This window comes from Cuculus canorus, chromosome 1, assembly GCF_017976375.1.
Source record: "Cuculus canorus isolate bCucCan1 chromosome 1, bCucCan1.pri, whole genome shotgun sequence".
In the NCBI taxonomy this organism is placed as follows: Eukaryota; Metazoa; Chordata; class Aves; order Cuculiformes; family Cuculidae; genus Cuculus; species Cuculus canorus.
This window is the reverse complement of record NC_071401.1, coordinates 125155783-125178587: the sequence shown is the minus strand read 5'-3', so window position 1 is coordinate 125178587 and position 22805 is coordinate 125155783. Positions and strand designations below refer to the sequence as shown.

General features: G+C 46.3%; 1 protein-coding gene across 9 annotated transcripts; it reads left to right on the top strand.

The window, feature by feature from the left end:
• The first annotated feature begins 531 nt into the window (after positions 1–531).
• On the top strand, positions 532–21629 carry MIX23 (mitochondrial matrix import factor 23). Of its 9 annotated transcripts, XR_008448228.1 has the most exons (7): positions 532–684; positions 2690–2815; positions 3335–3481; positions 7359–7464; positions 10119–10178; positions 11475–11587; positions 13738–15955. XR_008448228.1 is itself a non-coding variant. In XM_054056562.1 (6 exons), exons 1-6 carry the CDS (start codon positions 634–636, stop codon positions 21249–21251), a joined length of 522 nt encoding a protein of 173 aa, XP_053912537.1. In that variant the 5' UTR covers positions 532–633; the 3' UTR covers positions 21252–21524. The 9 variants fall into 9 exon arrangements, 6 of the variants coding, with proteins under 6 accessions (XP_053912537.1, XP_053912538.1, XP_053912540.1 ...); XR_008448229.1 differs by lacking the exons at positions 7359–7464; positions 11475–11587 and adding an exon at positions 20497–20545 and having other exon boundaries at positions 13738–13851; XR_008448230.1 differs by lacking the exon at positions 7359–7464.
• Positions 21630–22805: the final 1176 nt, after the last annotated feature.

Sequence of the window (22805 nt, the reverse complement as noted above, 5' to 3'; positions counted from 1 at the left end):
CCAACACGCCGACTGATTGGCTGCCGCCGAGAGCTCCGGCAGCCTGATTGGCCTTCTTTCCACCAAGCCCCGCCTCTTTTCTTCCCGTCACCCCGCCCCGCTGCCTGATTGGCCGCACTCGGGACAAGCCACGCCCCATTTCTGCGCCTGATCCCATCTCGCCGCCCGATTGGTCACTCTCTCTCCGAGCCCCGGCCCCTTGCAGCTTGCCCGCCCCGCCGCCTGAGTAGTAGACGCCGGCGCTGAGCCCGCCGCTCTGCCGTTCCGGCCTCGCCTTTTATTGGGAGCCCCGCACCGCCAGGGGCCGCCAGCATGCTGAGCCCTGCCCGGCCCGGCCTCTGAATGGGAGCTCCCCCCCGCACCGACCACTGGGAGCCTCCGCGCCGGAGACACCTCCCGCGTGCCAAGCCCCGCCCCCTTTCACGCGTACTCTCAACTCGCCGTCTGATTGACTGGCGCCGGGAGCCTCCTCAGCCTGATTAGCCTCCCTCCCGCAAAGCCCCGCCCCCTTCCCGCGCTTTACCCCGCCCCGCTGCCTGATTGGCCTCCCCGGTGCTATGCCCCACCCCTTGCTGCTCGTCACCCCGCCCCGCACTCTGATTGGCCGCCGCCGCGGCCCTCGGCCTTTCCATTATGGCGGCGCCCAGCGGAACGGCGAGCTGTGAGGACTTCGCTGAGTTCCAGGTAACCCGCGTAGGGCTGGGCCGCGGTGGGGGAAGGCGAGGAGCCATGAACGGGGGCACGGGGACGCGTTCCCTCACACCATCACTTCCTTCTCTTCATCCGCCTCCTCTCCTCACCCCCGGGCGTGAGCGGGAGGGGGGGCAGAGGCGAGGTCACCGCTCCCACGGCCGCCGGGAGGGGGAGCCCACGGCGAGGGAGCTCCGCGTGCTGGGGCCGCGCCGGCTGGTCGTTACACTTCCTGTCCCCCCAAAACTGCTTTTCATTCCAAGTTTGGTGCGGGTTGTGCGCAGTTTCCCGCCTGGAAGCGTGAACGACAGGGATGAGGCCTTCCTGAGTGATGCAAGAAGCCGCTACTGTTATAAAAAGTGGAATATCTTTAACTAAAGTTGAGTTTCATCTAAGCCTTTGTGTTCTTTGAAAGTCAGACAGAATGTCCCTCTGAGAGCGTGTTTTCTTTCAAACGGTGTTTGTCCAGACACCGCTTATCCTCTGGAGCTGATAACGCCTTGTGATCAGTGTGGTCTGTGCTGAACAGGTGTCTCTTCCTCTGCAATCCCCTCTGTCTGCAGCCTTTCCCTGGCTCAAACGCAAGGTCAGGCAGAGCTGACTCCAGAGCTCCAAATGAACAAGGGACTTGGCTGCTGTGAAGTTAACGTTAAAATGATTCTTTGGAAAGGAATAGAATATGCATAAGATTTCTGGGGGAATTTGCCCACGTGCCTGTCAGTGGGAAATCTGTTTTGTCCCAGCTCCTGTCTGGCTGCACATGATGGATGGAGATCACTTCTTGTGTTACCCAGCCCTGATAAAGAGTATTTGCGTTCTAAAACCACAAAAACCACTCTCCAACCACTCTAAAGTGAGTCTTGGAGAAATTGTTTGCCAGCAATTCCAGTATCATGAGGGATCGCTGTTGGGGTGAACAGGGTCCAGTGTGTTCATTGCCCAGAGCTGCCTGCTCTCCACTCAGTCCTTGGCTGCTGGGAAAACGCATTGGTTTGCAGTGTGGGCTCCTGCCTGCAGGAACTGTGCGTTGGGTGGGATTTTAGAGTTCTAGAGTCCTCAGCACAGAAAGGACATGGCAAGCTTGTCAGGCTTGAGAGGTGGGCCTGTGCGAAACTCATGAAGTTCAACAAGGCCAAGTGCAAGGCCCTGCGTCTGGGTTGGGATAATGCCAAGCACAAATAGAAGACGGGCAGAGAATGGATTGGGAGCAGCCCTGAGGAGAAGGACTTGGAGTGCTGGTGGATGAGAAGCTCATCAGGAGCTGGCAAAATGTGCTTGCAGCCCAAAAAGCCAGCAGTGTCCTGGGCTGCATCAAAAGCAGAGCAACCAGCAGGGCAAGGGAGGGGATTCCGCTCCTCTACTCTGCTCTGGTGAGACCTCACCTGGGATCTCATGTTCAGTTCTGGAGTCCTCAGCACAGGAAAGACATGGACTTGTTGGATCAAGTCCAGAGGAGGCCATGAAGATGACCAGAGTGCTGGAGCATCTCCCATATGAGGACAGGCTGGGAGAGTTGGGGTTTTTCAGCCTGAAGAAGAGAAGGTTCTGAGGAGACCTTATAGCAGCCTTCCAGCACTGAAAGGGGCTACAGAAAAACTGGGGAGGGGCTCTGTATCAGGGAATGCAGGGTAGGACGGGGGGAATGGTTTTAAGCTGAAAGAGGGGAAATTGTGATTAGATATTAGGAAGAAATGTTTTCCTCTGAGGGTGGTGAGGTGCTGGAACTGGTTGCCCACAGAAGTCGTGTTTGCCCCATCCCTGGAAGAGTTCAAGTCCAGGTTGGATGAGGCTTTGAGCTACCTGATCTGGTGGGAGGTGTCCCTGCCCGTGGCAAGGAGGTTGGAACTGGATGATCCTTAAGACGCTTTGCAACCCAAAACATTCTATGATTCTATGATCTACTTGATCTTCCATAAAAAGCCTCATGTGACATTTTTTGCAGTAAGCTGTCATCAGACATATAAGTAAAGACTTGTATTTTATTTTCTGTTTAATACAGGAATTTCTCAGGGTGATGAGGACAATTGATGACAGAATCGTCCACGAATTAAACACTACGATTCCAACAGCTTCCTTTGTGGGGAAAATTGATGCCGGCCAGACGTGTAAAGAGCTGTACCAGTCTGTGAGTGTGCACTCCTTCAACTTTCAGCTTACTTCCTATGTTCTGTTATGTGCAGTGGCCAGTAAAGCATCCTCAGCTTCTAAGGAAACCACTGTCTTGGTATATTCGTGCTTTAAGTGTCCATAACTGGCATGCTTGACTTCTCTGTGCGGCTAAGCCCCATGTATGTAACAGGTACTTCAGTTTAAAACCGTGTGGGGGACTTGTTCTGCAATGCTTTTGATGTGCACTTCAGGCTTCCATGGGTGGCGTTAGCCCAGCCTTTTTCTGTCTTTTAAGAATGGGGACTATCAGGCTTTTGCACTACTTTGCAATACTCTAGCTCATGTGTATCTTTGTCTTCTGATCCAATTGGTAGCTGCTGCTCTAAGCAGTTTTGCTTCCAGCAAATAGATTTTCAAGTCAAGAGAATTTCTGTAGGCACAGCAATACCTTGACTTTAGAAGTCTCTCTTTTAACTTGGATTTTTCTATTCTTCGCTGACCTAGTAGTTGTGACTTACTCTCTTCTCCCACTTAGCTGATGGATGCGCACACCAGCAGAGAGAGAATCATCAAAAACTGCATCGCTCAGACTTCCAGTGTAGTGAAAACCCTCAGAGAAGAGAGGGAAAAGGCACAGGATAATGTAGCATTATTAAAGCAACTAAGGAAAGAGCAGACAAAGGTGAGTGGGGGAGCTTTTTAGAGATTACTGGAGAGAGGAAGAAGACTGTATTTTTCAGAGAAGGCCAGTGTGATGGAGAGAACCTGAGAATCTGAGATCCTGACTCAAGCAGTCTTTTCTGAGGTTCTTGCTGGCTGGATTTGAGAGAACCATTTTCTCTAGCCCTCAAGACAGACCTGCTTTTATCCTGCAATTGGAGCATTTTCTGAGATCCACAAATGCCCTAGAAAAACATGTATACTTCCCCACAGTGGGCTCCAACCCTCACTGACTAACGCCACTTAGTGTACAACTTGCCTGGGGCTTGCGTAGTCCTTTCAAAATGCCTGGAGGCTCATTTTGCCTTTTTGAGATCTTGTAAAACTCGTATATCTGCAAACGGCAAGATATACAGGTGCCAAGATGCAAACACGAGAAGATAATGAAGTATGGTTTTTGCGTATGTCTCCTGCACCATACAGTTACACAGCCTTAAAGTTGTCCCTTATCATCATCGCCCTGAGAAGCATCATTCTTGCTCTGTTTTAACTGGAGTTGCTGTCCTTTACAAGAAGCTGTTGGGCAACCTTGAATCCCAACTTTTTTAGTCTTTAGTTTTTCTTAGATTAATTTTTTGAGTACCTTGTGATGGTGTGAGAGACTTCTGGGATTGCATAAGGAATTTTAATGTGCAAATGTTCTCTCAGCCTTCTGATCTCTGGATGGAAAGTGTACTTCACAAGCAGTGAATAGAGGTGATCTAGACGGAGTATTAGAAGGGGAGAAGGGAACATCACTGAAGTTCTTGCCCCTGTTCCAGGCCCCCCTTTAGTAGTGGAAGGGATACTGCATATGTAGGTCTAGGAATGGAAGTTTGCAGGGATGTGAACTGTTCCATTGACTTCTCTTCCAGACCCGCCCTATATGGCCCTTGTTCACTTTACATTTTTTTTCCACACCATATGCTTGCAGCACATGCATATTCTCTTTATGCTCTATTCCCTTTATGAGGGCTGAAGGTTTGCCATCCCAGCTGAAGGGCATTTACACCAATGCACACAGCATGGGCTATAAGAAGGAGGAGTTGGAAGCTGTTGTAGGGCAAAGTGACTACAATGTCGTTGTCATCACGGAAATGTGGTGGGACGACTCATATAACTGGAGTGCAGCCGTGGCGGGATATAAACTCTTCAGGTGGGACAGGAAGGGTAGGAGACAAGGTGGGGTAGCTCTCTGTGTTAGAAAGTGCTTTGATACCCTTGAGCTCAATTACAGTGAGGAAGAGACTGAGTGCCTCTGGGTTAAACTCAGAGGAGCCCACAAGAAGGCTGATATTGTGGTGGGAGTCTGCTGCAGACCACCTAGTCAAGAAGAAGCAGCTGATGAGCTCTTCTATAAACAGCTGGGGATAGTCGCTAGATTGCTACCTCTTGTCCTCGTGGGAGACTTCAATCTTCCTGATATCTGCTGGAAGTACAATACAGCAGGAAGGAAGCAGTCTAGGAGGTTCCTGGAGTGTGTGGAAGAAAACTTCCTCACGCAGCTGGTGAGTGAGCCAACAAGACAGGGTGCCCACCTGGACTTGCTGTTTGTGAACGGAGAAGGCCTTGTGGGGGATGTGATGATTGGAGGACGCCTGGGACAAGGCAATCATGTGATGATAGGGTTTTCAGTTCTAGGTGAGATGAAGAAGGGGATTAGCAAAACAGTCACATTAAACTTCCAGAGGGCAGACTTTGGACTGTTCAGAAGGCAGGTTAGCAAAGTCCCATGGGAGACAGTCCTTAAAGGCAAGGGAGCCCACGAGTGCTGGGTGCTCTTTGAAAATGAAATCCTAGTAGCTCAGGAGCAAGTCACGTTTCAGAAAAGGAGCTGGTGGGGGAAAAAAACAGCTTGATTGAGTAGGGAGATCGTGAGAGATATCAAAAAGAAGAGGAATATCTATGAGCTTTGGAAGGAGAGACAGACATCTTGGGTAGACTACAGGGAGGAAGTGAAATCATGCAGGGAAAAAATCAGGAGGGCTAAGGCCCAACTAGAAATCAAACTGGCTAAGTCTGTGAAAGATAATAAAAAATCTTTCTATAAATACATTAACAAGAAAAGGAGGACTAGGGAGAATATTCAGTCCCTGTTGGATGCAGAAGGAACAACAGTGACAAGGGATGAAGACAAGGCTGAGGTACTTAACGCCTTCTTTGCCTTAGTCTTTAATAGTAAGGGTATGTTGTTTCCCCTGTGTACAAACCCAGGAGTTAGAGGAGCAGAATGAGGCTCCCATGATCCAAGGGGAGGTGGTTAGACTTGCTTACCCAGCTAGACGCCCACAAGTCTATGGGACCAGATGGGATCCACCCAAGAGTATTAAAGGAGCTGGCAGATGTCCTTTCCAAACCCCTTTCCATCATCTTCCAGAGGTCCTGGCTGACTGGGGAAGTTCCACTGGACTGGAGGCTGGCTGATGTTGTGCCCATCTACAAGAAGGGTAGGAGGGGGGATCCAGGGAACTACAGGCCTGTCAGTCTGACCTCAGTGCAGGGGAAGGTCATGGAACAGGTGATCTTGAGTGCTATCATGAAGCACGTGCAAGAGAACTGGGTGATCAGGCCCAGTCAACATGGGTTCATGAAAGGCAGGTCTTGCCAAACTAACCTGATTGCCTTCTATGACAAAGTGACTCGACTACTGGAGGAGGGAAAGGCTATGGATGTAGTCTTCTTGGACTTCAGTAAAGCCTTTGACACAGTTTCTCACAGCATTCTGCTTCAGCCTCTGGCCTGGGCAGGCGCACGTTCTCCTGGCTTGAAAACTGGTTGGATGGCTGGGCCCAGAGAGTGGTGGTAAATGGAGTTAATGCCAATTGGAGGCCAGTTACAAGTGGGGTTCCCCAGGGCTCGCTACTGGGTCCAGCCCTGTTCAATGTCTTTATCAATGACCTGGATGAAGGTATTGAGTGCACCCTTAGCAAGTTTGCAGATGACACTAAGCTGGGTGGAAGCATGGTTCTGAGGAAGGGTAGGGAGGCTCTGCAAAGGGATCTGAACAGGCTGGACCGCTGGGCTGAGACCAATGGCATGAGGTTCAACAAGGTCAAATGCCGGGTCCTGTACTTGGGGCATAACAACCCTATGCAGTGCTACAGACTAGGAGAAGTCTGGCTAGAAAGCTGTGTAGAGGAGAAGGACCTGGGGTTGTTGGTTGACAGCCGACAGAACATGAGCCAGCAATGTGCCCAGGTGGCCAAGAAGGCCAATGGCATCTTGGCTTGTATCAGAAACGGTGTGACCAGCAGGTCCAGGGAGGTTATTCTCCTTCTCTACTCGGCTCTGGTGAGACCGCTCCTTGAGTACTGTGTTCAGTTCTGGGCCCCTCACCACAAGAAGGATGTTGAGGCTCTGGAGCGTGTCCAGAGAAGAGCAATGAAGCTGGTGAGGGGTCTGGAGAAGAAGTCTTATGAGGAGCAGCTGAGAGAGCTGGGGTTGTTTAGCCTGGAGAAGAGGAGGCTGAGGGGAGACCTTATTGCTCTCTACAACTACTTGAAAGGAGGTTGTGGAGAGGAGGGAGCTGGCCTCTTCTCCCAAGTGACAGGGGACGGGACAAGGGGGAATGGCCTCAAGCTTCACCAGGGGAGGTTCAGGCTTGATATCAGGAAAAAATTTTTCACTGAAAGGGTCATTGGGCACTGGCATAGGCTGCCCAGGGAGGTGGTTGAGTCACCTTCCCTGGAGGTGTTTTAGGGACAGGTGGACGAGGTGCTGAGGGGCATGGTTTAGGGAGTGTTAGGAATGGTTGGACTCGATGACCCAATGGGTCCATTCCAACCTAGTCATTCTGTGATTCTATGATTCTATGCCAAATAAGACTGCTCACTTAGTACTTTTTTTTTTTTTGCATACAGTGGCCAGGTGTTTCTGTTGTGTTCAGCAGTTTAGTGAGCCTTCCTCTGATGAAGGATGTCTTGACCAGGGCTGCTAGACCAGGGCCTTTGAGTTTCCAGTGTAATGGTGAGTTCTTCTCATGACAGCCAGACGTCCCACCGTCATATATATGCACACATATGTATGGGGCCTACAGGAAAGCTGGGAGAGGCTCTTTATCAGGGAGAGCAGCGATGGGATGAGAGGGAACGGTTTTAAACTGAAAGCAGGGAGATTTAGATGAGATATTAGGAAGAAATGTTTTCCTCTGAGGGTGGTGAGGTGCTGGAACTGGTTGCCCACAGAAGGTTGTGGCTGCCCCATCCCTGGAGGTGTTCAAGTCCAGGTTGGATGAGGCTTTGAGCGACCTGATCTGGTGGGAGGTGTCCCTGCCCTTGGCAAGGGGATTGGAACTGGATGTTCTTTAAGGTCTCTTCCAACCCAAAACATTCTCTGATATATGACCCTATATCCTGGGTGCAGCTTTCCCTGCTGCAATACTATAAGATCTCAAAATCCACTTGCCCATCTACTTCCAAGAGGAGCTTCTTGTAGCCCCTCTTTCAAAGGGCAGTTGAATGCTGATGCAGTTGTAGTGAGAGCTTTCTCAGGGAATAACTTGAACTCTAGCATATGATTTTTCCCAGGCACTGAGTGATCTGTTTGTTCATGTGCTCTTCAGATCACATGAGCTCAGATTTAAAGGACCAGGTGGCAGGCAAGTGCCTGCCTTTTACTTGTAAAGCCTCACTTACAGAACTGCTAACAGTCGTCCATGTTAGTTTGGAAAATTAGAGTGGTAGATTAGTATTTTCTACAGATTTTGTTTGCAGAACCAGTTCTTTAAATCATTGAGTTACTGAGCCCAAAACTTATCACTGAAACCACTAGGAGGATCATGATGATTGAAAGTGATTTCACGTGTTATAAGCAATCCATGACTTAGAAACATCCCAGAAATCTTTTAATGAGATGACCTCAAATTTGACTTCAAGTATTTATTTTTTTGTTTTCTGTGAGAGCTGTGTTTTTTTCTACACCTCAGATAAGCTCTCTTGACTGAACACTTCCTACATTGAAGATGATGTATTTCAAATGTATATTCACTTGGTTGAAGTACAGATCTGTTTTCTCTTTCAATTGTGTTTCTCTGATCTTGCTGATGGAACAAATTGGAGGGCTTTATCTAGAACTATTACTTCTGGATCATAGAATAAGAAAACTTAGGGTAGTGTCAGTCTGGCAGCCAGTTCTTTGAATCCACTTACATTAAAACATCATTTGATTATTGTATTAATTTGTTATTGCCTTAGTTTACTTGAATGAAGTGTCATAAAATATCCAACCAAATAAATTCTTCAAAAATATACATCATAATGATTATTAGATTTATCAAGTGAATTAGTAAGGCTTGTTAACATGTCAGAGTATGTTTTAACAACAACAACAACCCCCACCCATATAGCCACATTGACACTATATTGCTGTACAGGTCTGCAACTAAAAGGAAAAACCTAAAATAGTAGTTTTGCTCAGGTTTGGTGTGAAAGGCAACTAGTATGATAGTCCAGATGCTTGTAGACCTATTCACATCGTCCAGCAGGAAAAACCTTCTTTTGAACTGCCAAGGATCTTCCAAGTGGTTATTTTAGAGAGACTGATCATGGTCATCTAGTCACCCTGTGGATACTGGATTGTTATTTTGAACAGTTTGGGGTTCTATTTAGTAGGTAAAATTTCATACAGCAGCTGTATTAGATATTTGTGTCTCAACATCTTACTTGGAAGGTTTTTGATGGGATTTTTCTCTTGGCTTACACTTGTTCACCAGCTCTCCAGTTGGAACCATGTATTTAAAATGGATAACCTCTGATCCTTAGTCTGTTGTGTTAAAGACTCCAGCAAAAATACATCCTAAATGTAAGCAAAAATGGCAAATGGGTTCTTATCAAACTATTGGAGGCCTCCTTAACACAGCTGTCAGACCTGCCCCTTGGAGCTACTGGTAGAAAAAAATAGATTGTTAGATTTTTCATAAGTTGAGTGAGTGCTTAAGAATTGTGTATTGCCGGAGCTTTTGTATCCGTGTAAACCTGATCTGTCCTGCTGTCATCATGTGACATATTAACCAGTTCGGGTAGTATGAACATACATGATCTATTCCTGTAGACCCCTTTTTTGGTCAGTGCACGAAGCAGATGGCAAACTAAGCAATGGAGATCTCTATGATCTTAATTCTAAATCCAGAGTCTGAGATCTGTGCATTCAGTCCTATTTTTTTCTACCAGCTGTCTACACAAGTCTAATAATGCATGTGTGGAAGTAAGACAACTCAAAGCTGCAGAGCTAGCCCTGGCACTGGCATTCCCCGTGCTGAGTTGTTTGAATTGGGCATAGGTATTTTTGTGTGTGGAGTCATTAAAATGTTAATCAGTTAGTTACTGGCAAATTTTGATGGGCAGTATTTAAGAACAGAGCGTTGATAATCAGAAGCTACTTCTACCAGGCTTACATTGCATGTCTGCCTTCACTGTGCCACTGCGAACTGTCCTTAAGTATTGGTTGAATGCAAAGGCCAGACTTTCAGGATGGTTATACATTGTGCCCTCAAGTTTGCACCATCAAAGAGGAAGTGCACCTGGTACTGGGATTGTGATCTAAAAAGTTGCAGTGCTCGTAAATGCTGAAGGTTGCACGGAGACCTGTTTGACAATAACCTCTTTATCTGTTCCTTTCTGCAGTTAAAATTGATGCAGTCGGAGCTGAATGTTGAAGAAGTGGTAAACGACAGAAGCTGGAAGGTACTTAGTCATTTATCAGTGTTGATGTTTTGTCCAAACAGAGTCTCCTGCACTGGAGGTGCGGGACTGGTGCCTTGTGAGCAAGGTTAATTAGAAATAGGTGAGGGCAGTGCTGGGGTAAATGTAACGCATTCCCAGTTCTGGATGCAGAGATCAAAGCTTGTCAGTTGCATTGCAAAGGAAAGAAAAGCGACTCCTTTAGAGGGGAGGAAGGACTGTTGAATACTCCATGTGCAGATCCCTTTCTTTGTAGGCTTTTCTGTGGTGGCCTGTCTGAAAAGTTTTGCTGAGCCTCTGATAAGGTCAGATGGATCAGTCTTTCAAACTTGTCTCTTTGGTATTGATCATGCTTCTGAGCAAGCAGAGGCCAGGTGAGAGTGGAGCTGTAAAAGCTGAACCTTTTGCTGCTGGAGTTTCTGCAGGCTAGACTGGTGCTGCCTCGTGCAAAGGGCAGGCTTGCTGTTGCGTTCCTGTGTCAACAGAGGGGGCAAATTGCCCTCTGGATTGATAGCTCTAGACACTGTCTTGTTATAAAGTCAGCTTAACACTGAGCTTAAATTCTGAGGTGCCTATATTCTGTCCCTGCAGCATTTCACACCTAGCATCCTTTTCTCATTTGTTATAGCTTTTCAGAGCTTTCAATACCATATAGAGATCCTCTTTTCCTCTTTAAATGCAAAAAGAATTTTTGCAAATAGCTAGTACTAGCTGCATCTCCGTTTTTAATGTCAACTTCAAGATTTTAGTCCTCTAGATTGCATCAGCATAAATGCAATACAGCTTGTGTATTCTTGGAGATGTAGTCACCACAATAGAGCTCAAACCAGGCTGATTAGATAAACATCTACACATTTTTCCAGATATGCTTTGCTGTCAATAGTGTGTCTGTATTGTCTGAAAAAGTTATTCATGCCCTTAAACTTAATTAAGCTTAAAGCCAGCTTAGATATAACTAAGCAACACCACAGCCTTACTGACATGCTGCAGGCCACCAGTGGCAAGCACTTTATGGCAACTCTGCTGTCAGGGATTCTTCGCCCTACCCGTGCTGTCTGCATTCTGAATCCCAAGGTTGGTACCAAAGTTAGCGCTGATATCCTGTAGCTGCATGAAGCTTTTGCTAGTGATAGAAATGGCCATTTTTTTTCCTGAAGATGGAGAACATTTCATTTATAAATAGTGAAATGCTTATGGTGCAGGAATATCTTGGCAAGCTAGTGTTTAAAGTAGAGCTTGAAGAGAAAAGTATTTCTGGGTTTTATGTGCAGCTCTGCTATTGTCTCCGTCTGAATATAGGCATAAATGGCTCCTTTAGCTGCCTGTAAAAACATGTCACTGAAGGAATTAGACCCAGTCGTAGTTGTGGACCGAATGCAGTTTGTCACATGGAAGTGGTTGTTGGTTTGCAGGTGAGGACCTCCACTCTTTTTTACTGTTGTAGACTTTTAGTTGGAAAGTACACTTACCTATTTACATTAACCCTGACCAATTGAAAACTGATTTGAAAAAATTTGACTAGGAAACAAAGTTAGTTTCAAATACTTTCTCTGGGTAGCGGTAGTAATAGTGAGGCACAGAGAGGTGCTGCTTTATAGATGTTCATGCAGAGGAATTCTGTTTGGCTGATACCAAAAAAGGAACCAAAACAGGACACTTGCATCAGTCTCTGTGCAGCATCTCCACCCTGAAGTTTATTGTTGGAGTGTTTTGTATTAATACGTAAATACAGCAAAGTCAAACGTAAGTTGAATGTTAAGTTTTCTCAGATGCTGTTTTTCCTGTCTGAAAAATAAGAATAGCACTTCACAGGTAGATCCATGGAGTTAGTTGACCCAAGTAACACACTGAGATCTGTGGGTTAATGATCCCAAAAGTAGGAGGCAGTATTAGTAATGCTTCAGTATTGATATTCCTTCCATAGGCTGCAAAGGTACTGTTAAAGAAGTCTTAAAAATCTACGTGATAGCAAGCTAGAAGCTGCTATTTTTTTTTTGATTAGTTGTTTGATGCAGGAGACCCTTACAGTGTTTTAGAGTGATTTCCAGCACCTTTTAAGACATATATGTCCTTAAAATATCTCTGATAGACAATGGACAAAAATGGTCCGGTTTGCTTAGTATTAAAATGATTCTGAATGGAAACACTTTGTGGCTCCTAATTTCCACAGTTTCCTTCTATTACTTATCTGATCTCAGATCTTTACATACTCTTAACTCTTCCAGAGTTGTCCATTGCATGTGGTAATCTAGTGGGACAGGCTGTCTGTGTGCAAAAGAAACTGTGTCACAACTTTTGCTTTCTACAGTATGAAAGAGTTTGTGGTACGTGTCTGTTCCTTAAAGTCAATTAAACCTGACAGTAAGTGGAAAATGACTCAAAAATTGTTAAGAATCAATGCTAAAACCAATTCATACTGCAAACATCACTTTTGCTGAAGTTGTCGTAGGTTCTGAACTCTAAATAAGGACATAATTTGTAGCAGGAGAAGATTCTAGGAAGATATGGTTTAAAATAAGGTATTAATATGAGTGATGCATAACTTCCCCAAAATTACAAGACCATTCGCTTTGCGTGTGAAGCTAATGGGAGAGTTCACAAAAGCTGACACCATGAAGACCACAGGCATTTGGATCTGAAAAGGCTCTCGACAGCTTGGCAGAATGTGCTCTTGCAGAAGAGCTGATGGGTGAACCTCCAACCACCAGTGCCTCATCTTGGTGCTAGGTGGTGCTCGTGTTGTTTTTCAGGACTTGTGCTGGACAAAGTTTGGAGTCAAAATGATAACTGACTGAATCGTTTGTAAAGAGCACCTCTAACTTTGTGAGCCTGTGTGTTGAGCTTCAGATTCAGACTGCCTTACTTTATATAGTCACAATTATTGGCTCTGGGTATAGATATATTAATTAGGGTAAGCGGCCTGCTTGAGAAGGCCTGCAGTTCCAGCTAAATGAATAAAATCTTCAGTCTCTGATTCTGTGTGTTAAATCTTACCCAGAGAAGGTGCCAGAGGTGAGTAAGGCAAGAGCTGTGTGCCCTTTGCAATAGGAGGGCTGTCAGCATCCGCTGTCGGATAACTACAAGTGTGAGCCCTCGCACCTCTTTTTAGCTGTCACAGCAATGTGAAATTCCTTTGTTGAGGAAAGAGGAGAATATGGAGTCCAAATTGGAACACCAGAGAGCACGTAACAGAACTCAGCTGGTCAGGAGGCTCCAGTGATAAATTCCCTCCTGCTTTACTAAAATGAAATACAAAGCAAGGCATCATCATCTCTGAGAACAGCAGGCTGCCAGGATTATAAGCCTGCCTTATCTGAGGGAGAGCACTTTAAGTGCTGTGCGGGCCGCCAGCATCAGGCTGCAAACTTTGGATTCCCTACAGCCAGGAGAGAAGGTGAATGTTGACAGAGTCCTTGGTAAGTGCCACTGATTGGTACAGCAGGGCTGGGCGGCTTGAGGTGGGTGCTACATGAAGAGAGAGTTGCCTGAACTAGCTCTGAAATTCTGCTCATCTCCTGCTTGAGGACTGATTTGGTTTTGCTCTTCTGTTTTGGTGTCTCAGGTATTTAACGAGCGTTGCCGAATTCACTACAAGCCTCCAAAGAGTCAATGACGTTGGGTATTTTCCATCAAGGTGGTCCATAACTGTGAGAGCCAAACTGGAAAGAGACCTTGGGTGAGCTCGGGACCCTCCAGAACCAGTAGAACCCAGTCTTGTTTTGTTTTGGACCTACTTAGCGGAAATGTCAAGATTGATATGATTCTCCTATAATTAAGAGAAAGCAACTCATCTTTTGTACAAAATGTGAACAAATGAGTTTTATAGTATTAAAATGATTTTCAAGTGGAATATGAAACTGGCATCTTTCTTGAATTTCTAGAGCTTCAGCAGCTGAGGAGGGGAAAAAACAGTAAAAACCAGTTCTGAGCAGGGAGGACAGGTCTCTCCCTGAGCTGGTGCCAGTCAAACTCTCAGGGAACATGGTGTGTTTATGGAAATAATCTACAAAAACCCTAAAGGAAATAACAATAGTAGGTTCATCATCCTTGAAAGGAAGAAGCTACCAGTGTTGTTCTGAATTTCTCAAGACCAGCAGCATTGGTTCAGAGCTGCGTGTGGGGGCAGGTTTGCCATTGTTCCCACAATGCTGACAGGCAGCATCTGTTGCATTCTGTCCTTTTTTTCCTTTTTACCAAGTTCTGGGTTTTTCTTTGAAATAGGGAATGTGGTGTTGATTAAAACAACTTTTGCTTAGTGATGAAGATAATCTCATTCAGGAATGAGACAGTTACCTATCCAGTGATCCTATATTGTCCCTTTTCAGAACCTCTGCAATTAATTCAATCGGTGAACTGCATTTGAACTGAGAAAAGAGCTGTGTTCACCTGATCTTGTTGATTGTAGCCACATAGTGTTGTATTTAGAAAGCTTTACATGCAACATCTCTGATATGACATTGTGTTTAAAACCAGCCTTTGAGGACATGAATCTAATGTTCAAGCTTCATTTTTCTCCAAGTTCTGCTCCAAGCAGAACTTAACTCCAGTTGAAGCGCTCCTCTCATTCATGAAGTATTCTCCTTGTTTTTCTGCAACTCTTAAAGCAGAAAACAGTTTTGTTCTTGAGCTGTTAAATGCTTAAGATTGTTTATTCTCAATGTGGGCATCAAATACTGCTCAGAACAGTGGGCTTAACTGTCAGTAACATAATTTCCACAGGAGATGGTCCTCTACTGAGATGTTGGGAACTGTTAGTTGTGATTTCAAAGCTGGAACTCTAACACTGACCTCTAATATAGGTGCCTAAACTATTTGTTCTCTCCAGGGCCTGGATCTACAACTGCGAGGACAAAGTGTCCTTGAAAGCCAGTTGTATAATAGAAACTTCTGCCATTGGGCATAGAGTGGGCATCAATGCTCTTGAAATTTAAGCTTGCCTTGTATTTCTGTAGAAACTAAGGATTGTAGTGAGAGGTAATGCCTCTGCTCCTCAGTCCATCCAGGTGTTTGCTCAGCTGCTGTGGGAAAGCTTCTTCACTTAAGCAGAGGCTGTGAAGAATGACTTGGGAAACAGAGGCGATAAATATCCAGGTTTCTTTTTCTTTCAGTAGCCCAGCTTAGCATTTGTTGTGAGAAAACTGTGTAAAAGAAGCCCAACATATCACTATTTCTCATTTGAACGTAAGGCCAAAGAATTAGACCTGTACCAATATGTCTATGAAAAACTCCTGATGCCGTAAGAAAGAAGACTTGTAAGTCCCAAACATCCCTCCTCCAGGTGTTTCCAGCTTGTCTGCAGGGGGTTGCACTAAGCAGATGAATTACTCTGTTTAGTTTGCTCTGGGGACAGAGGGATGTCTCTGGCAGTGTGTGGCAAACCACATGAACCGGAGGCAGTTTGAATCTTGCTGTAGAACTTAGTGGAACATGAAGGTGAGTAAGTGGAATTGCATGCCATGCTTTGGGGAATGGGGAAGGAGCAAAAGGCTTTGCTATTTTTTGAGTACCGAAGATCTGCCTGTGAAGTGGGATGTTTGGTGATGGTATGTAAATGGCATTGGTGTGAGCTGTGGACCATACTAAAGAAAGGCAGGTCAAGTCTCTGTGTGTGCTGACCCCTGCCCATCAGAGGATCATGTCTGTTCTGCGATTGAATTCTGTTTCAACTTTCCCATCAAGGTATTCAGCAAATGACTGGGCTGCTTGGTTTCATATGTGAATCAAATAATGGACCTCGCAAATACCAGGTTTTCATCGTTTTCCTGATTCTAACTTTATTTCTGCAGTTAAGGACACTTGAACAAACAACACAACTGATGTCCCTGCCCAGAGCATGGATCTCCTTTGGCTGGCTTCCTCCTCTCCTGGGCTTTCCCATTGTGAGTGGTGGATATAGGTTGGCAGATCCTGATTCCTTGGAACACCTTATCAAGTCTGTGCATCTTATTTCCTTCTGTAAAATAAGTAGGAGCATGTTTTTCTGGCAGTGAATGTTGTTGTCTTCTGCTGTAAGTGCTCATGACTGATGAAATAGCATAGAGTCCACTTCTGCTGACGTTCAGGTTTCTGTTAATAGTAGGTGATTTGCAGTGTGAGAAATTCTTTGGAATCAAGGTGGGGAGCAGGAAGTGAAATGCTTTGTCGGCCAGCATGTTGAAAGGCAGCGCTATTACTGTGATGATGTTGAGAAGATTCTCAATTGTTAGATGATGGGCTGTGCGTACCATGGGTCATCTCATCCAGTCACTGTGAAATGAGAAGATGAATTGTTGACTTTTGCAATCATTTGTATAGAAGTGGATTCATTTTTTTTAAGTTGCTGTCATTTATTGCCTTGAGCAATTTCAATAAGCTAAAGCATATACAAGCCCAGAGACAATCAGCCTGCAAGCTGCAAAGATTTGTTTCTTCGTTATTGAAATAGTACATAGCATACGGAATCCCAGTGCTTTTCTCCCAGCTCAGATCTGTCAAGTTGACATCAGTACAGATACGTGGGGACAAACGGCCACCTGTGCAAGTGTAGGCTGGAAAGGTGTGTAATACCAAACATCTCTCAAATACTGAAGCAGAAACACCCGCTAACTTGTGGATGTGGTGCAGGAGATGGAACAGGGACAGCTCTTCTCTGCAAGGCAGCAAGCCAAATGCTGTTTCATTGCATCCAAAGCTTAATGGAGAGAGGTGTAGGTGAGCATTGCCTAGGGCAGTCTGTTGCCGCTGGTCATTGTTGGTAGCAGGTCTAAGAAGTGTCCATGATGCTTCATGAAGTCTTTGTGCAGTATGAATACTGCATCCCAGTCTTAGAAATAGCACTGGGGTATGGGGCAGCCATTGTCAGTCCCATGGAAAGCAGAGGCTGATTTTCCTGTGTAAACCCAGGCGTCAGATAGCTGACCGTTCACGTTGATTTCCCTTCCATTCTGCATAACTCAGTGCATGCTGGAGAGAAAAAACAGTCCCTCTGCTTTGAAGTCAAACCCCAGAAAATATGGAGTCAACACAGCTTTAACTGCTTGAGTTTCACGCTTGGAGCTTTCCCAAGATTAGAAATGAACCCTGCAAGTCTTTGTGCTCTGTATATTTCTCACTAATCAGAATCCAGAGTTGTGCAGAGGGGCAGTGCTGCCTTGGGGATCTCAGCAGCTTCCCTTCCTAGGGCAGTCAGTGAGGTCTTCGTGCCGGTGAGTAGAGAAGTTTGTCAAATATCCTGGTGTAGCACAGGTGCTGCATGAGTGTTGGTACATTTTGTGGCCTTGGGGAGGTGAGCTGGCACTTCCAGTCATTTAGCTCATCCACAAATGGGGCTGTGAGGAGCTCCTCACCCATAGGGTCGAATTTGGAGAAAACGGCAGACTTGCAGCTCTAATCCTTACCGTTCCCTTTATTCCCAAGAACTGGGAACATTTTACCCTTTGTTCAGAAAGACATTGTCTCAGGTCTACAACTGCATCTCGTCTGGTCCCATAACTCTGCTATCAATGTTCGGGACCATTGAGTTTAGGGCGGTGCAGCCCCAGTTTCTCAGTCTGGGGTCGTTTGTGCCAAGAACAGGCCTTGAAGTTAGTTGTGAAGTGCTTGTTTACGGTCTTGTTGCACCACTTGTCAGCTGTGAGGAGGGTCAGTGGGCTGGTTAGGACACTGACCAGCCTGTGCTGTGCAGTCAGTGTTGCTGTGGCCAAGGACAGGCTTGTTTCCAGCAGATTCCCTAATGCTGATGCCAGCAGAAAAGCCCATTCCCCCTGTGCAGTGCACATCCTCGTTTCAGGCCCTCTCCCAGAATCCACCATCTATGGCCTTCAGATTGTCGGTCTGTTGCTCTTTCTGTGGTGCAGGCTCTGGAACAATGTTCCTCCCATTTTCTGGAGAGGTGGATGGCAGGAACACCAGAGGTCATTTTCCTGTGCTCTTGAAGTGGGAGTTCTCCCTTATCAGACAGGGCTGCTAGGAGTTGCTGGCCTGTCCTCAGCGGCTTGTGTGTGTTTTGGGGTTTGTGATTTAATACATGGCCGTGAATATGACTGTGTGCGTTACTGTAACTGCAGAGCGAATGCTCCTGACTATACATTCTGCTTGTTATGAATCTGATCGGTGTGTGAGCTGCAAGCGCCTTGCAATGAGAACAGCTCTTGTGCACACGCAGCTCCTGTAGTGAGAGGGATTGTGCTTTGTGTCCGGGGAAATGGGCCCTAGCGGTGCAATGACAACGCCACTGGTACTGCATGTTCAGTTGTTCCTGTGCTTGCCAGAATGCAGCTGTAGGTTTGGTGGGAAAGAAGCAGGAATAAGTTATTGGTGATACTTGCCTTAGCCTACAATTTACTTTTTTGTTTGCCCTCTGGTTCTGGTGTTTCCCTTGGCGACTTTCTGGTCAGGCAGAAGGAAACAAAATCACTCAGAGGAAAATGCAGTCGGCTACTGTTTCCCCCTTGGAAGTCTATTGAGAGAGTGCAATTGCAACTGGAATGGGACCCGCACTGAGGAAATGACTGCATGCTTTCTTCTGATATTCAAATCAGAATGGTGTTGGGAAATGCTAAGTGCGACTCTGATCCGCTTCCTAAGCACAGAGACTGGCTCCTCACGTTACAAGTCATATGATCGCATGCCACCTGTATATATACCAGGTGCCTGGTGCCTCTGCTCAGACTGCACTGAAGGCCCATCTTCGGAAAAACCTCTCACTGCAGAGACATTACCTGCGACTATCATGTCTGGGCAGTTCTCTGATCCCATGACTCCTACTCCAGAAATCCAGGAGATCGCTAACAGGGTGAGTTGGAAGCTCTCTGAAGATGAAGTCTCTGTACAAAGGGCTGAGTTTGAAGCTTTGCAAAGGCTGGGAGACCAAGTGGTGGTGTTGAAGCCAGGGCTGAAGATGGGAATCCCCTGGACTGCCAGTAGGTTGCTTGTTTTGAATTAAAGGTGGTGTATTTGAAGGAAGAAGATCCTACCTGGTAGAATTAATTCCTCTCTGGAGGACATGGATGGGACAAAACATCTAGTATTGTATGCTAAGGAAAGATCTATAGAGGATAAGGCTATGTATAAATGGCGTATTCTCTGCTGGCAGCCGGTGTTTTTGGGCGTCACAGTTCTAGCTGTGGTGCAGGGGCTGCTGGTGAGCCAGTAGGGTAAGGTGAGGTCCTTGCAAGGCAGAGAGACGAGTCCAGTTGCATTGGTGTTTGGTTCCAGGCACTGGTCCTGTCCTGGAAGCAGCTATGTGACCACCACCTCTGCAGATTCTCCAATGCCCTGCGGTGCAGCAGCTCTTCCAAGGGTATAAAGTGCATCCAGTGGAGGGAGACACCATGGCATAGGAAAGCTCACTCGTCCCTCTTGCCCAGCTCCTTGGAGCCTTCTTCCATTGTAGGATTTTCCTGGTAATTCAAAGCTGGAATTGCCAGAGCTGGGCATAGGTGCGTGGAAGAGGGCTCGAGTACGTGAGAAGAGGTCACTCAGAGAGGACGTCATTTATAGCAGAACAGAAAGGAAAGGGATTCTCTACAATGTTTCTGGTGACAACAACTGCATTGCTCAGGAGCGGTATCAGTGTTCCCCCTGCGCTGGCACAAGGGGTGGAACAAGCAGCACTTGCCTCACACTCCACTGCAAAGGCTCTGGTATAGTTTTCGAGGGGAAACAGTATTCTGGAGTGAAAGCTTACATTGGGGCAATCCTGCCCTGCCTCCAGCTGGGTAACGGTGTCGCCCTTACATGATGCAGTTCTCTGGGATTTTAAGCTCTGCTTCAAGGTGGAACAAGTCCTGTGGTTTGAGCAACGCTGTGAAGAACCTCTGCAGGCCTTGGGCGTCCCAAGGTCTATCTGATCATGGCATTACATGATTATTTCCGAATGCCTGTGCCTTGTCTGGAGTCATCCTCCATAAGCTGAGGAATGTTATTTATTCAGTCTCCTTGTCTTACAGCTGTTCTACAGCTTTTGAGGTGACAGAAATAAGATCTTGGTTTCCATTCACAGCAGCTGTGATTCTGTAGAGAAATGGTGTCACCAGATGCAAACAACTGTAATAAAACCAGAGCTGGTTCATAAATCATGGTGCCTGAGTTTATCTGGACGGCTTTTGGGGTAGAGGGAAGGTGCCTGGGAGGTCCAACTCTAACAGAGTTTTAAAGAATGCTGGAGGCAATGCTAGGAGCAAGGCTGGAGGTGTACATGGAATTCTTTTGAGGGTCTGGGTTTCTTTCGTTTAAAGGTGTGTTGTTTGAAAGGATGAAAATTGGAGTGTTAGATGTGAAAGAAAAGCCTATGTATGAACCTGCCAACCATTTCCCTGTTTTTTTTTTTTTTTTTTTACAGGTGAGGCCAAAACTTGAAAAGGAGGTCGGCAGGAGATATCCCATCTTTCTTGCTGTGCTATATAGGTATCAGATGGTTCTTGGCACCAACTACTGTATTAAGGTTTGTTTACATTATAGGAGGAGGTGCTTTGTTTTTAAAGAACCCAGGTGACTTGCATAGTCACTTACAGCAAGCAAGAGAAGCAGCTGTTGTGGAAAACCACCTGAAGTGACTAAAGGAGCTGGGGGCTATCTGCAGATGCTCCTAAAATTCCTCTCTTTGACACTACTGTAGTATAGGAATATAAAAGTTGATAGCATGTGCACAGTGCTCCATCGGATGTGAATATTCACTTCCTTAGGAGCATGTCACTCAAAGATCATAGATTGTTTTGTCAGCTCAGATTGTTTAAAGGAGTCAAAACTCCACTCTCCTCTTTCAAGGCCCAGTAGCTCTACTATCGCCTTTATGTTCTCCAAGTGTATTTGTCAGGGCAATTGGAACTCAGCCTGAGGCCCCAGTGGAGAGTTAGGGTGAATTTTTTAATTTCCTTTAAGGATGTCATACTCTGAGTCGTTGTGCTTGAGAGGATGTGTGTTGATGTTTGGTTCTGTGTCACATACTGCAGAGGTACAGCCTGCCTGACAGTTCTTTCTCTAATTTGAAACCCCCTTTTGTTTTTTTGGTTTGGTTGTTTGATTTGGAGCTTTCTGATAGTGTCATTCCTCTTCTCTTAGAAAACCTTGCCGATGTATTTGAGCAGCTTTTTGTGAAGGAAGATTTAAGAAATTGCTGAGTGTATTTTGCAAGTGAAGGCCAGAAAGCGTGGCTCAGTGGCAGGCTGGCTTTGTGGCAGCAGAGCAAACATTGCATTGTGGCTGCTGTATCATAACCACACAGGTGTGCAGACGTTTGCCTGGTCACCCATGATCCTCACTTTCCTGCTGTTTTCCTTTCTTGGTCGAAGTTGCTGATGGCGATTATATCCACTTACTGGTGTTTCAGGCCCCTCCTGAGGATTACTGAGGTCCTGAACTTATCAGGTTTTGGACTGGCAAAACCAGAGACGATCCTCTGGAATGCTGAGAGATCATGGGAATGGTGCCTCAGTTGTGCAAACTGCCTGTGGATTCTGCCTGCGTCAGTAAATGCAGGACAATAAAATAAGTTTTGAAAGCTATCTGTCCTTCTGCTGTGTGTCACGTCTAGGTCTGCTGCCCGGCTAAGGCTGAGGTAGGCTCTGAAATAGTGTTCAAGGCTGTTTCTGCCACCTGAGGTACTAGAGCTGTAAGACAGAGCACATGCCTTCCAGCTGCTCTGTCTGGCAGCTCTGAAGACAAAGCTTGGGCTTCCTCAGTCTCCTTTAGGTGTTATCAGGCTGCCTCCTTCAGCGTGTGGCTGCTTCTGTTTGGTTTACATGCGTTAAATACAGAGCCTTGGCCATTCCTCAGAAAGCGCAGGTGAGAGAGAGAATTTGTGGCAAGGTGGGGCTGAGAAACCCAACTGTGTTCCCCTTTGGAAGTTCAGCTTCAGTGATGGGAGCAGGGCGAGCAGTGGCAATGAGCTCCTTGAAGAAGCTGAGACAGTGGAATCCCAACACTCAAGTCCTTGGAGAAAGGAGGAATTGCCCTGCCATCGAGGCTGTGCTTTACTTGAGATGCATCAAAGTCGTTCCTTTCTTTGTAGTATTGGCCTCCTGCAGTGTGAGCAGTCTTCAGCTGAGCTCTAAGGTGACAAAGGTGGAGCACAAGCCCAATCCACAACAGAAGAAACCTTCCTGTTAAGAGCTGGTCAGGTGGAGCCTTTGTGTCACCTGCCAGGGGACTGGGGCCCAGCTGCAAGGCACAAGATGCATAACTGGTTTTCAGGCCATGCCTTGCTTCTGTTCATGTTTTGGTGCTGCAGTGAAGGATGAGTATGTAGTGGTCACCTGCAAACAGTGCCTGGAAAGTTGTGGCACCTCCCCCTTCCTCTCCATGCCAGTCTCCTGCATCAAATGCTTTAATTCCTCAAAGTGGGGAAATAGTCCGTGGCCTCCCGTGACAGTGGTCCTTCCCTTGTGCATCAGGAGGCAGAACACACTGCTGCTAAGCAGTGTTAGTTCTACACTCTGCACATGCCTTTAACGAGAAGCCTAATGACATGCATGCAAGTTCAGTTCACGGTGCCCTCTTCTCTCAAAGCTGCTTGTCATTTCTTCAGGCTGTGGCCAAGGGCACACAGCAGAGTCATCTGGGAGTGGGCTGTATCCCCTTCATTCAGAGTGCCCATCCCCTGTTTCTCTCCCTAATTAATAACACAAGGCAAGCATCAACTTTTCCAAGGCT